Raw genomic sequence first — 14,167 nt, 5'->3', positions numbered from 1 at the left:
TGACAAGAAGAGCATGACCTCCTGAGGAAATTAAATGTCACAATAATTTTTGACATTTATTACAACCCATCTTTAACTTTATCAAAATTTTCACAGGAATACTACTTCATACCATTGGAATTTGACTTCTCTGAACCTTGAAGGCCCTTACAAAATCTAGATGAATTGAACTCCCATGTCACCATTTTCCAGCCCAAGATCGTCAATTTCACAGCCAAGACATGCACTGCTTGATTCTACTTCATTAGAACTTCTCACCAACTGAAAGTCAGACACCTCCATTCCACTCTGTTGGTTCACTCCCATCTATTAAAAATGAAAAAAAAAATGTAGAGTTCTCATTGGCCACATAATCAGGTGGAAGTTGAAGTTGAATACACTGTATGACAACTAATTGGCATTATAGCTTAGCAAACTAAATCAAAATTTTGAGGAACAATATCTAAATTGAAGAGAGACAGTGATATCGGAAAGACAAACCTGTATTTTCTGTAGATAAAACTCCACTCCTTGTTTCCAGGCAAAGACATGTGTGCTGCAAAAGGAAATAATGATCCAATAGTCTTAACATTCCAAACCTTACTAGTAGCATCAGGAGTCACTTAATTGGTTGACATATTGTTTGTAAAAATTGTCATACTTCATTGGCCTTGGTTAGTAGGGTATGACAGAGGAATAGTCATTGGGTTTTGGTGGGGAGGGCTGGACTTAATATGTGACATATATGTATTTGTACAATATAAGAGAAAAAAGAAAGCTGTATTGTCCAATGGCCCCTGCATCTAGTGAAATAAAAAATTTCATTGATGTTGATATCCCTGTATGTGCTCTCATTGGTCTCGTAGTGGAGCAGAAGCCACACGATCAGGCAACGATCCCTCACCCATAACAAAAAATATACGCTCGTGTTACACTCAGTCTTTCATGGTTTGGTTGACATAAAGATAAAACTGCATTTGCTGGCTGATCAATCAAAACTGATAGCATCAATATATATATTAAATATGGTTAAAATAGAAGGCAAGTGGAGAAATTCAAACCTGCGTATCATTTTATTGCTCTCTCACTTCTTTAATTAAGGGCAAATAGAGATCCATCATCATCAAGAAATGAAGATTCACAATCATCATATAAAGATTCATCATCATCATCAGGAAATGAAGAAGTTTCACAATCATCATATGAAGAAGATTCATTATCATCATCACCATCTGAAGAAGATTTGGAGACAACCATCTTCCGCATCTCTCCTCGAGCATCCTCACCAGAGAGAGATGATCCAGTTCCAGCATCTTCGTCGTGTGACGTCCATTTGAAGAAATCTGCTACCATCCTCCTCACCTCACTACAGTCTAATTGCTTATTAGGTATTTCCTGCTCGCCCCATTCGCTGCCTTTCAATGATAAGACCTTCCAGAATTTCACTTTACAATGGAGCCAATACCTATCATTCACGTCCTCGTTGAACCCGACATCCCCAATTAAAATGATAGACTTAAAATGAAGAATCTCAATTGCATTTGTTCCTTCCAATGGAATCCCAAACAAGTCAGACCCTTTGAAATGGTGAATGTATATTGAATCTCGCTCGGTAGTTAATTTAACACCCTTCATCGGCAGCCAAATGGTACAATCGAAATAGCTTCCATGTTTTCGATGGATACGAGCCCCAAGAAGGAACTGAAAGTCGTTCAGTAGCTCACCCTCTTGCCATACCTCCTCTTGTTCCTGATTGGGCTGGGTGAATGCAAAAACAATACACAGAATTAACCCCTTACATACCCCATCATCACCATCATCAACATTCAACGAATATTCACTTGTTTGTAACCCAACATCATCCACTAAAAGTGTTCCCTGTAAAAATAAGAGCAAAGAAAGGAAAGGACAGGACCTGAGTCAATCATCAATTTAAGAAACTATAACTAATTGCAAGTAATGAGAGTTGGCCACAATACAAGACATAGAATCGACCTGCCCAAATATCTTCCTTCTAGCATTTGTTATGGTGTAGCAGTTTTCCATGTACAGCTGTTTCAAAGACTTTATTCCCTTGATGCCTCCAATATCATTCAACTTTTCACAATTACGAAGTGTTAATTCCTTCAAATTAGTCAGGCTTGACAAATCCGGGAGTGACTCGAGCCTCGTGTATCCTCGTAATTTGAGCCTTTCAAGCGGTTGAAGACCACTAATCCAGGGGGGGAGAGAGGTTTCAAGCTTGTTCCCTATTTTTAACTCCTCTAAACTGTGGAGCGTTACTAGAGAATCATATGATGATGGTAAAACACTGGTTCCTATCAGGTTAATGCGACGCAAACGGCTTGGTCTCCCCTCAAATATTGGTAACTTGACTAGGTTATGGCAATCCTTAACCCTTAATTCCACAAGTTTCTCCAAACATCCAAAATCATTGGGCAGTTCTTTAATATGTGTCCCGCTCAAAAAAAGTTCACCCAAAGATTCAAGATTACTAATTGGCTTAGGCAACTCGTTTAGTGACTCCAATCCACAAAGATTAAGGGTTTTTAGAGAACTCAGTATGCAAATACTATTTGGGAATTCTTTAATTTTGGTACCATCCAACAAAAGCTTGACCAGAGACTTTAGATCACCAATTGATTTAGGCAAGCTTTTGATTGATGAACATTGACTGAGACTTAGAACTTCGAGAGAACTCAACATGCAGATATTGTTTGGGAGTTCTTCAATTTTGGTCCCATCCAAGTAAAGCATAACCAGAGAAGTTAGATCACCGATTGACTCAGGCAAGCTTTTGAGTGATGAACACTGCTTGAGACTTAGATTTGTGAGAGAACTCAACATGCAGATATTGTTTGGGAGTTCTTCAATTTTGGTAGCACCCAAGGAAAGCATAACCAGAGACTTTAGATCACCGAATGACTCAGGCAAGCTTTTGAGTGATGAGCATTGATAGAGGCTTAAATCATTGAGAGAACATAGCATGCAGATATTGTTTGGGAGTTCTTCAATTTTGGTACCATCCAAGTAAAGCGTAACCAGAGACTTTAGATCACCGATTGACTCAGGCAAGCTTTTGAGTGATGAACACTGGTTGAGACATAGAACTTTGAGAGAACTCAACATGCAGATATTGTTTGGGAGTTCTTCAATTTTGGTACCATCCAAGTAAAGCGTAACCAGAGACTTTAGACCACCGATTGACTCAGGCAAGCTTTTGAGTGATGAACACTGGTTGAGACTTAAATCTTTGAGAGAACTCAACATGCATATATTGTTTGGGAGTTCTTCAATTTTGGTACCATCCAACAAAAGCTTGACCAGAGACTTTAGATCACCAATTGATTTAGGCAAGCTTTTGATTGATGAACATTGACTGAGACTTAGAACTTCGAGAGAACTCAACATGCAGATATTGTTTGGGAGTTCTTCAATTTTGGTACCATCCAAGTAAAGCGTAACCAGAGACTTTAGACCACCGATTGACTCAGGCAAGCTTTTGAGTGATGAACACTGGTTGAGACTTAAATCTTTGAGATAACTCAACATGCATATATTGTTTGGGAGTTCTTCAATTTTGGTACCATTCAAGTAAAACGTAACCAGAGACTTTAGATCACCGATCGACTCAGGCAAGCTTTTGAGTGAGCATTGATGGAGACTTAGATCTATGAGAGAACTCAGCATGCAGATATTGTTTGGGAGTTCTTCAATTTTTGTACTATTCAAAGAAAGCGTAACCAGAGACTTTAGATCACCAATTGACTCAGGCAAGCTTTTGAGTGATGAACACTGGCTGAGACTTAGAACTTCGAGAGAACTCAACATGCATATATTGTTTGGGAGTTCTTCAATTTTGGTACCATCCAAGTAAAGCGTAACCAGAGACTTTAGATCACCAATTGACTCAGGCAAGCTTTTGAGTGATAAACACTGGTTGAGACGTAGATCTTTGAGAGAACTCAACATGCAGATATTGTTTGGGAGTTCTTCAATTTTGGTACCATCCAAATAAAGCGTAACCAGAGACTTTAGATCACCAATGGATTTGTGTAAATTAACCATTTTAAAGCAACCACTAAGATCCAATGTCTCCAAGTATGGAAACCATAAAAAGTTAGGGGATTCATTTAAATAACGACATTCTTGGAGATGGAGAAATTTCAACTTGTTGAACCGCTGTCAAACAAAGATTAGAACATAATCAATATATTGCTATCGATAATACGTGATAAAAAATGAGAAAAAAAGAAAATGTCATACGATACCTGATTTTCATTTTGAGGCTTGCTTGTCCAAGCTTGTCTAATCTGACTCCTTGATAAGTCCATATAAACTAATTTCTTTAGATAAAAATTCCCTGATTCCATAGGGCATTGTGTCGATCTGAAACATGTCAAAGTAGAAGGAAGATACTGAAAGTCTCCTTCTAAGTGTGCTACTCCATGAATATTGAGAAATCTTAGCTTGGACATCATTGCAAAGTGTTTTGTATGCAGGCATACATTCGTATCCATTTGACACGGGGGCAAGAGGATGCCTTGAATGCCTTCAGTTCCCTGTAGCATAATTAATGTACAAAAACCCAATGAAAAAAAGAAAAAAGAAAAGAGAGAGAGAGAGAGAGAGAGAGAGAGAGAGAGAGAGAGAGAGAGAGAGAGAGATGGCTTATTCATTAAATGCGCTTTATATTTATTATGCTTGGTACTCATATTCTTCATATTAATTTTCTCAATAAGGTATGATTACATGCTGACATTGAAATAAAAAAGGGCCAAGGAAAAAGTTTTACCTTCTGTTCTTCTAATACTTCCAAGATTTCATCAGGCCGTAGGGACCATAACCTACTACGCTTAGTAGGCTCCCAAGGGCTTTCTTCAAAGACAATGCCCCTTCCCATGGCTTGGATTTGATCATGCATCCTTAACACCTCATAAGAATAGCCCCTATTATTAATATAAGATCCTGCATTGGTAAATTTTAGGAGGGACCTTTGAGTGAGTTTATGTAATGCTGATATCGGGTTAAAGCCACAAGCTTCCCACATTGAAATTATACCATCTTTCCTCCATCCGACGAAAAAGCATGCAACATCAAGAAATATAGATTTCTCATCTTCCTCTAGATTGTCATAGCTTATCCTTAACTTTCTGAGGACGTCCGCATGAGGAATTCTTTGCAATTTGTTTAACATATTTTCCCATACTTTTTTGTCTCTTATGTCAAAAAGAACAGATCCCAACACTTCTAGAGTTAATGGCAATCCTCCTGCCAACTTTAGCACATCATGGGAAAGCTGTTTATAATCTTCAGGAGGTTGGTCTCTTGAAAAAGCATGCAAGCTAAAGAGTCGAAGAGATTGCTCATTATCCAATTCTGGAGGACAATATATTTCATTAACTTTAGCCAAATTTAGAATATGTTCATCTCTACTTGTTATGATGATCCTACTGCCTGGACCACACAAATTGACTTCAATAGCCAAACGTTTAAGTTGGTCATCAGAATGCACATCATCAAGAATAAGAAGAACATTTTTCCCACGTAGTTTTTCTTTTATCAATTGTTGCCCCATATAACTGTTGCAAATTTCAACTTTCTTTTTGAAGATATCATAAATAAGTTTCTGCTGCAGAGAAACTAGACCATCAGGTCTTGATGCTTCTTCTCTGACATTTGCAAGAAAACTACTCATTTCGAAACTTTTAAAAATACGATTGTAGAGAGCCGTTGCAATAGATGTCTTCCCAATACCACCAATACCACATATTCCAACAAACAGGACATCATTGGAGCCGAGATTTAACATAGATGATAGGTTGTTTACACGGTCTTCTAATCCAATAGGATTTTTAACTTCAGCCAAACAATTGCTACTCAATTCACTCAATGCCCAATCAACAACTAATTTAACTAGCTCTGGTTGATTCCTGCAGTTATTTCATATCAAGAAGGAATAGAGTAATAACTAATGAGGTAAAATCATAAGTGATAGAAAAGAAATGAACAATATATAAAATCTTGATAGGTAAAAAGCAAGATCGATTCAGACTTACATGTTTACTTGCTTGAGATGGTATCCCGATAAACCTCCGACTACACTTAAGGCTTCTCTCCAACTCTTTATGGTCTGGGCATCAAATTTCCCATTGTGTTTCTGAAATGATTCTTCAAAACTTCCTTTCTGATTTCGAACATCTCTAGGATCAACATCCAAAAATATGGGCAGAATTTTTTGACCGTTGGATGTATGGCATCTAACTATCTCAACCAGTTCCATGAGGCACCATTTGCTATCCGCATATCCTTCAGAGAAGACAGGAATCGAGATTTTGGATTGTTTAATTGCTTGGAGGAGTGCCGATTTGATTTCTTCTCCACCCCACAGGCCTTCGCTATCTATAAATACATTGATTCCTTCTCTTTTCATAGCGTTGTGAAGAAAACCAGTGAAGTTATTGCGAGTTTCTTCACCCCTAAAATTGAGAAACACATCGTAAGTGAAAGATCCAGAAGAGGAAGAGGAAGCCTCAATATCAAATGCCGCCATGAAGTTGCAGTTTCTTCAGGAGAAGGTGTGTAGTTGCAATTACAAAGAGACGGTGATAAAAAATAGCAGTGTTAGCAAACTCAAGTATAGTGGTGCTCTAATGGTGCCACTTGCATTTATCGTCTTCTTTTTCTTATTTTATTTTTTCTCAATTCCATGTCGGTCAGTGGAAAAGTTGGTCTTGAGTCTTGACCACGCAACTTGCAAGTCGTTGCCTCCTTTTTTTTTTTTTTTTTATTTTATTTTATTTTAAACCTTTACAGCTAAAGCGTCTGGTCCATTGAATGGAAAAGATCTTTTCTCGATTCCATGTCGGTAGGTGGAAAAGTTGGTCTTGAGTCGTGACCACGCAACCTGCAAGTTCTTTGCTTTTTTTTTTTTTTTTAAATAAAGGCAAAATGAGTTCTTCTTGGCCTTAGTTTGCCATGTAAAAGGAGAATGGTAAAGAAAGTGAGAAAGGGGCGTAAAAAAACAAACGTAGGGAGAATAAGTAGGAGATATAATAATGAACAATAAGAGCAGGGCATCATGGTCCAACATGATAGATATCGATCATGTTATCATAAATTTTCAACACATGGCAAAAATATGGACAATAAGATCAGGGCATCCGTGGTGTCTTCCTCTTAAAAGATCTTAATTTGTTAATGGTTTCCTTGATCTCTATTAAGAGATTTTAATTGTTAATGGTTTCCTTATATACTCTCTTATGGTTCATTGAGTTCAATCGATCATTCATTCGTTGTTGTTTTCTTGCTCTCGTTTTGAAAAGTGTTTTTTATAAGGAAATGCGGCTGTTAGGCATGTGTGAAGGTCAATGGAAATGTATAAGAAAACATTCACAAATGAGTCATTTTTCATTTCATATGAGACATGTTGGTCATTTTGTTCCCATATACATGGGTGTAAGGGCTGCACTTTCTATAGAAAATATTTTCCCATAATTTTTTATCGCACTAATTTCAATCCAATAACAACTTTTTTCCTTGTTTCTACCCTTTAAAAAAAAATTAATAATAAATAAATTTTTGCCGTGTGATAATAATAAGAACATTTTGTTGCATTTTATAATATTAAAAAGAAAGCAATTTATAATAATGTTCCCTCCCCCATTTTTTTTTTGGTTAGAATATTCAGTATTTTAGTCTCGAGATGGCCTCATTTTAGAATGCTTATGTCTCATATCTTATAATTAAATGGCATAATCTGAATATTTGAACTGGATAAAAGGGTTATGTTAAGGATGTGAATCTGAAACCGAAACCATTTACTGAAATCAAATCGAATCGAATCGAATCGTTTACACTAAAACCATAAAATCGTTTATTAAATTGTTCGGTTTTAGTTTTAAAATTGAAACCGTGATTCGGTTTTAGTTTTAAAGTTTAAACCGTTAGTAAACAGGTAAATCGATTAACATATACGTCATAAGTTTAAGTCATTCAATATGAAGTTTACATACATTTCAATAAAAAAAAATTAAACTTATATAAAACAACTATGAAAAAAAACATATAACAATAAACAATTCAATTGAATGTTACAATTTACATCCATTTCACTAAAAATTTAAAAGTAAAAGAAATTATTGGGATAAAAAATTAGAAAACATAAGAAAACCATTTAAGCCAAAACTGTTTATAAATGGTTTCGATTTTAATATATGAACCATTTATTAAATGTTTCGGATTTGGTTTTACCTAAAAAAATTTGCACCAAACTGAATCGAACCGTCTACACATGTGGACCCTTACAAAAGTAGTCTATGTCTAAATTGAAAAATTTATGTATGAACAAAAAAGCACTTTCTATTCCTCATAGTCTTTTCTTATTCCTCTACAACCCCCCCCCCAAAAAAAAATAAAAGAAAGAAAGAAGAGAATAACGTAGTCCTTACTTATTCAGTTTTAATTCATTTTTTTATTTATTAAAAAAAAAATCTATCATCCTAGCCCAAAAAACGTTCAGATCGTGCAGGGTGTAAAAACACTGAGTTGTCCCCACTTGACATACACTGAATATTCTTCCATGTTCCTTCCCATTGGCTTGTTGTTTTGGTGTTTCCTATACTAGACCAATACTGTTATTTCACCCATTAAAAAAAAAAAAATAAAAATAAAAATCATAAACGTAGACTGCATGGAGGCTGGGGTTGTCAATCGGTCGGGCCGGTTTGGTTTCGATCGGGCTTGAAGACTTTCAAAGGCTGCACCGTATCCGCCCATTTAACTAATCGGGCTTAGTTATTGAGGGCATGGTACGCTTTATATTCGATCGGTCGCCTCGGGCTATAATCGGGCTACCTTAATCGGGCTTTAGTCAGGCCTTAACCGGGCTACGAACATGTTTAATGTTAAACGGGCCTTAACCGATTTTTAAACGGATCCTCTTTAAAATGTGCTCTTATATTCCAACCCACTCATGCAAGCAAAAAAAAATGATAATAAATCAATATATGATACCAAATATAAACATTATTTAAAATGTGAACATGTCTTTACTTTTTAGCTTTTACTCTTTAATTTGAGAGTTAAAATATGTATTCTACAATCATTACAGGGTCGGACCAAGCCGGTGCACAATAGACCAGTCTCGGTCGGGTGTTATTCGGTCAGTCTCGGTGGGGTGCCCGATGATCCAAGTAGCAAACCCAAGACCGACCGTTTGTAAACGGGTCAGACTCAAGCCCGACACGTTTAATAAATGGTTCGAACCGAGCCGGTCTATAAATAATTGGTTCCAATAAATTTAGTCGGGTCGGTCCACGAATTGACACCCCTAATGGAGGCTGTGATTGAGGAAGGGAAAAGTTTAAGCAATGAGAAGAAATGAGTCTGATCACTGACTTTTAATTTTGGGAAAAAAGGTATTCAAGAGTGAGGCACAATTGAAACATCATCAAACTAAAAGCTGTCTAAGTTGGAGCATCTTCCAAATGCAATAAGGTATTTTTTTTTGCTGATGTGGTGGAACGGAGGGAAGTTCAAATACATGACCTCCTACAATATCTTACACTAAATCTATAGTTCACAGCACCCATTGGGCTACAAATTTATTCCTACGCATGGTTTCAATTATTGGTATTGTATCACCGAATCGTATTGGTATTGGTTGAGACATCCTTAATTGTTGAATGATCTAGAGTGATCACCCGTATCGTTTCAAGGGTAAAATAATAATAAAAAAAAGATTTACTTTTTTTGAAAAGAAAAAGACAAAAGTGATCGATACTCACCGATCCTCTTTGGTATTGGTCCAGATCAGATCAGTAGCAGGAGAGACTGATGATATCGGTATTGATACCAAGAACTAAATTCATGTTCCCACTAATCAGGTTGGAACCCCATTCACTTTGATACTTATGTATTTTATTTTTTATATTCAATTTCATAAATCCTTACCACGCAAGGATTGAGGGGAAGAAATTGGTATCGGCTGATACCGATCTGATACCAATTTGATACTGATTTAGATCGGATTAGTAGGTATCAATCAATTTTGCCCTTGCTTTTTAAAAAAATACTATATTTTTTTTATTATTTTACCCTTAAATCGATACGGATAACCGATCTAGATCGATCAAAAATAAAGGATCAGTGTCAGCCGATATCAATCCGATAAGACCGAGACGGCGGATACAAAACCGACACTTGAAACCATGTTACCGCGAGCTTTCTACAGAATTCTGAGTCAATGCATGACTTAAAAATAAAAAGAATTGAAGGCTAATGGATTTCTTGACCTAATCAATTATTATGGGGCCACCAGCCACGATATCCTTCTTTAACAACACTGGGAGACGGATATCTTCCCCTTATATTTTGGTTTAGTTACAGAAATATTTAAAATCTGGGAATTGGTTACAACACGGTTTCCATCAATTCATTCCTATTTGAATTGATTTGGAATTGATGAAAATTATCCTGGACTTGGTCAGACTCGACCTTTAGCTCATCCAAAATCGGTTTAACTCGTTGTACTAAGAAGGGGTTCATCAATATTAAAGTTAAGTCATTTCCAAGTAGTATCAGGCCGATTCTGCAGATTCTTGACGATGAATAGGCATCCCCTAATAATGTTTTAGTGTAGTTACAGCAAGGTTTAAAACTCAGAATCAGGTACAAGATCATCAGTCTCCATTGATTCTGATTAGTATCATTTGGAATCGGCAGAAACCATCATGATCTTTATTGGACTCGGTCTTAACTCAATTTTTAAAACTAGGACTCAATTTATCATATATTCATATGGGCTCTCTCTCCTGGCAACCTACCAATACCAACCTTGTGTGGAAAGATTTATTTATTTATTTATTTATTTTTTGAAGTGAAACAAGAGGTTAGAAATATACATTACTGATGATTAAAAATAAATGTCAATTTATGATTACAATCCATAAAAATAGATGGTCTACTATTACAGAACTTATAAAAATAAGTGGGTTTTGATAAGGGGCTGCTTGCTTATCCACACCAATGCCATCCAACTCGGGATCTTGATGTTGTAGGGAAACGTGTGTTAACTATGATACGTATCTTAAATTTAGCCTCATGAAGCTCCAGAGGGACCAGCTGCCTCCTCATCCACGTCAAGACGTGCTCTCTTACTAGGCCTTTGCATTATCTCTTCAAATGTTAAAGGGGGAAACCATCCAAACCAATCATCATCACTATTTTCACATGAAGAGGAGGATGGTTCATATGAAGAGGGGAAGGAAACCATCCGCATCTCTTTCCCAGCATCATGAGATGAGGGAGAAGATCCATCATTACCATCATCATCATTATCGCGGTATAACCATTTAAAGAAATCTGCAGCCAACCTAGCACTACTTTCTTGGTTGGGAATTTCCTGCTCAGGTTCCTTATTTTCCAACGGTATGAGCTTCCAGAATTTCACTTCACAATTGCGACTCTCTACACTTATTTCCTCAATATCATCTATTCCTTCCAATGGAAACTCAAACAAGTCAAACCCTTTGAAATGGTGAATGTAGATTATATCTCCCAGTAATAAATTCAAGGTCCTCAATTTTAATTTCAAAATCACAATGGGTCATCCTATCATTTCGATGGATCAAAGCTGCAACATAAATGAGCACCCTTTGCATATCCCATGGTAGAGATTGATCCAATGCAAAAACTAGGCATAGAATTAGCCCCTTGTATATCCCATCATTAACACTCAAGGAATGATCACTTATTGAAGGTGGATCGACTAAAACAGTTCCCTGGCAAAATAAGAGGAAAAGAAAAAGCAGCCCCCATCAGTCATCAATTTAAGAAATAATTGGAAATTGATTTCTACATTAAAACTCCAATTTTTATTTTTTTTTTGGGTAAGAATTAAAACTTCAAATGGAGTTAGGAGCATCAAGGTAGAGAATTACCTGGCCAAGTATCTTACTTTGAGTATCAGTTATGGTCTTAAAAAACCGTTCTAAGGATTCAGTTCCCTCAAGACCTCGAATCTCCTCCAAATTTTTGCAATTATGAAGTCTTAATTCCCTCAAATTCTTTAGGCTTGACAGATCTTGAAGTTTCTGTAATGAAATACAACTTCCAACATCCAAGCATGTTAAAGCTGAGGGAAGCTCGGGAAGTGACTCAATACTATTACACTCATACATGGAAAACTCTTCCAAGGATTCTGTTCCCCCAAGACCTCGAATCACCTCCAAACTTTCGCAATCATGAAGTTTTAATTTCCTCAAATTCTTTAGGCTTGAAAAATCTGGAAGTTTTTGTAATGAAATGCAACTTCTAACCAAACTGGTTAAAGTTGAGGGAAGCTCTGGGAGTGACTCAATGGTGTTGCACTTATACAAGGAAAACACTTCCAAGGATTCTGTTCCTTGTTGGCCTCGAATCTCCTCCAACTTTTTGCAATTAGAAAGTGTTAATTCCCTTAAATTCGTTAGGCTTGACAAATCTAGAAGTTTCTGTAATGAAATGCACCTTCCAACCTGCAAGAGGGTTAAAGTTGAAGGAAGCTCTGAGAGTGACTCAATGGTGTTGCACTTATACATGGAAAACTCTTCCGAGGATTTTATTCCCCCAAGGCCTTGAATCTCCTCCAACTTTTCGCAACCACCAAGTTTTAATTCCCTCAGATTCTTTAGGCTTGAAAAATTTGGAAGTTTCTGTATTGAAGCGCAACTTCCAACTATCAAGTGGGTTAAAGTCGAGGGAAGCTCTGGCAGTGACACAATAGTATCACACCTATACACAGAAAATGCTTCCAAGGATTCTGTTCACCCAAGGCCTTGAATCTCCTCCAACATTTTGCAATCACGAAGTCTTAATTCCCTCAAATTTTTTAGGCTTGACAAATCTGAAAGTTTATGTAATGAAATGCAATATTCAACATTCAAGCAAGTTAAATTCGAGGGAAGCTTTGGCAACTTGTTTAGTAATTCACAACTGTTCAAATCAAGCTTTGTAAGAGAACTCAGCCTGCAAATGCTGTCTGGGATTTCTTTAATTTTTGTTCCATGCAAATCAAGCTCAACTAGAGATTTTAGATTACTAATTGACTGTGGCAACTTTTCCAACAACAAGCAATGACCAAGAATTAGACATTTGAGAGAACTTACCCTGCAAGTATTGTCAAGTAGTTCTTTAATTTTTGTCCCATGCAAATTAAGCTCAACCAGAGATTTTAGATCACCAATGGATTTGTGTAAATTAACCATGTTTTTACAACCTCTAAGATCTAATGTCTCTAGGTAAGGAAACCATGAAAAATCAGGGGATTCAAATAGATGCATACAATGTTGGAGACGGAGAACTTTCAAATTTTGGAACAATTGCCAAACAAAGAAATAAATATTAGATACTGCTATCCATAGTATGTGATTACAAGATAAGATACAACACTATACCTGATTTTCATTCTGAGGCTTGTTTGTCCAAGCTCGTCTAATTTGGCTCTTTGATATGTCCATATGGACCAGTTTCTTGTGATAAAAATTGTCTTGTACATTTTCTAGAAGGTATCTCTCCCAACTGAACCATCTTAAACTAGAAGGAAGATGTGGGAAGCCTCCTTCGAAGCATGCTAATTGAATGTAGAGAAATCTTAGCTTGGACATTATTGCATAGTCTTCCTTATGTAATGCTGCAAAATTTTCCTTACATGGGAATTTATCCCTAGGAAACAAATCACATTTAGAGGGTAGGAGGATGCCTTCAATATTTTGAGCTCCCTGTGGAGTAAAGAAAAGATGTAGGTTGATGCGCACAAACTAAATAAAAATAACAAAGGGAAAAAAAAAAAAAGAGATGTAGGGAATACATCATTGAATGTAGCTTATATTTATTATGCTTGATTCTCAATAAGCTAGGATTAATACACATTTATATAAAATGAAAACAGGCCCAAGAAAAAAGACATACCTTGTGGTCTTCTAATACTTCCAAGATGTTGGTATGAGACCATAACCTACTACGTCCACAAGGCTCCATAAGGTTTTCTCCGAAAACAATGCCCCTTCCCATGGTTTGAATTTGATCATGCATTCTTAGCTCATGATAGGAATCTCTGCTTAAATTGTTATAGGATACTTTGTTGGTAAATTTTAAGAGGGACCTTTGAGTGAGTTTTTTTATTGCTGATACGGGGTTAAAGCCACAA

At 36.5% G+C, this 14,167-nt stretch overlaps 3 protein-coding genes across 5 annotated transcripts; all 3 read right to left on the bottom strand.

Moving 5' to 3' along the window:
- Positions 1-84: 84 nt before the first annotated feature.
- Positions 85-6,667, bottom strand: LOC122058584 (disease resistance protein L6-like). 2 transcript variants are annotated; one of them, XM_042621209.1, is made up of 3 exons: positions 6,039-6,667; positions 5,823-5,912; positions 85-214 (listed from the first exon to the last, which is right to left on the bottom strand). In XM_042621209.1, the coding sequence occupies exons 1-3, from the start codon at positions 6,530-6,532 to the stop codon at positions 157-159; spliced, it is 642 nt and encodes a 213-aa protein (XP_042477143.1). In that variant the 5' UTR covers positions 6,533-6,667; the 3' UTR covers positions 85-156. The 2 variants fall into 2 exon arrangements, with proteins under 2 accessions (XP_042477143.1, XP_042477142.1); XM_042621208.1 differs by having other exon boundaries at positions 86-218; positions 5,827-5,912; positions 6,039-6,665.
- On the bottom strand, positions 165-5,819 carry LOC122058583 (disease resistance protein RPV1-like). Its single transcript, XM_042621207.1, has 6 exons — positions 4,775-5,819; positions 4,251-4,541; positions 1,975-4,161; positions 1,041-1,857; positions 481-535; positions 165-306 (listed from the first exon to the last, which is right to left on the bottom strand). Exons 1-4 carry the CDS (start codon positions 5,789-5,791, stop codon positions 1,072-1,074), a joined length of 4,281 nt encoding a protein of 1,426 aa, XP_042477141.1. The 5' UTR covers positions 5,792-5,819; the 3' UTR covers positions 165-306; positions 481-535; positions 1,041-1,071.
- A 4,229-nt stretch (positions 6,668-10,896) lies between the features above and the next one.
- On the bottom strand, positions 10,897-14,161 carry LOC122059419 (probable disease resistance protein RPP1). 2 transcript variants are annotated; one of them, XM_042622191.1, is made up of 4 exons: positions 13,930-14,161; positions 13,416-13,739; positions 11,922-12,497; positions 10,897-11,762 (listed from the first exon to the last, which is right to left on the bottom strand). In XM_042622191.1, exons 1-4 carry the CDS (start codon positions 14,050-14,052, stop codon positions 11,502-11,504), a joined length of 1,284 nt encoding a protein of 427 aa, XP_042478125.1. In that variant the 5' UTR covers positions 14,053-14,161; the 3' UTR covers positions 10,897-11,501. The 2 variants fall into 2 exon arrangements, with proteins under 2 accessions (XP_042478125.1, XP_042478126.1); XM_042622192.1 differs by having other exon boundaries at positions 13,416-13,683.
- Between the last annotated feature and the right edge of the window lie 6 nt (positions 14,162-14,167).

The sequence above is a fragment of the Macadamia integrifolia genome, chromosome 13 (assembly GCF_013358625.1).
Source record: "Macadamia integrifolia cultivar HAES 741 chromosome 13, SCU_Mint_v3, whole genome shotgun sequence".
NCBI classification, from domain to species: domain Eukaryota; kingdom Viridiplantae; phylum Streptophyta; class Magnoliopsida; order Proteales; family Proteaceae; genus Macadamia; species Macadamia integrifolia.
The sequence above is the reverse complement of the archived record's forward strand: the minus strand, read 5'-3'. Positions and strand labels throughout refer to the sequence as shown.

Bases quoted from the DNA above. Each gene is read 5' to 3' on its own strand.
- LOC122058583 (XM_042621207.1), bottom strand. From the start codon at position 5,791: ATGTTAAATCTCGGCTCCAATGATGTCCTGTTTGTTGGAATATGTGGT. The intron at 4,542-4,774 runs GTAAAACTTTTT...ATTATGCTACAG, and splicing joins AAGTATTAGAAGAACAGAAG to GGAACTGAAGGCATTCAAGG. The intron at 4,162-4,250 runs GTATCGTATGAC...TTTGTTTGACAG, and splicing joins AGCCTCAAAATGAAAATCAG to CGGTTCAACAAGTTGAAATT.
- LOC122058584 (XM_042621209.1), bottom strand. From the start codon at position 6,532: ATGGCGGCATTTGATATTGAGGCTTCCTCTTCCTCTTCTGGATCTTTC. The intron at 5,913-6,038 runs GTAAGTCTGAAT...AAATAACTGCAG, and splicing joins CATCTCAAGCAAGTAAACAT to GAATCAACCAGAGCTAGTTA. The intron at 215-5,822 runs ATTAGAAGACCG...TGCATGTCTTGG, and splicing joins GAAGTTAAAAATCCTATTGG to CTGTGAAATTGACGATCTTG.
- LOC122059419 (XM_042622191.1), bottom strand. From the start codon at position 14,052: ATGCATGATCAAATTCAAACCATGGGAAGGGGCATTGTTTTCGGAGAA. The intron at 13,740-13,929 runs GTATGTCTTTTT...TTTACTCCACAG, and splicing joins AAGTATTAGAAGACCACAAG to GGAGCTCAAAATATTGAAGG. The intron at 11,763-11,921 runs GTAATTCTCTAC...TTATTTTGCCAG, and splicing joins AAAGTAAGATACTTGGCCAG to GGAACTGTTTTAGTCGATCC.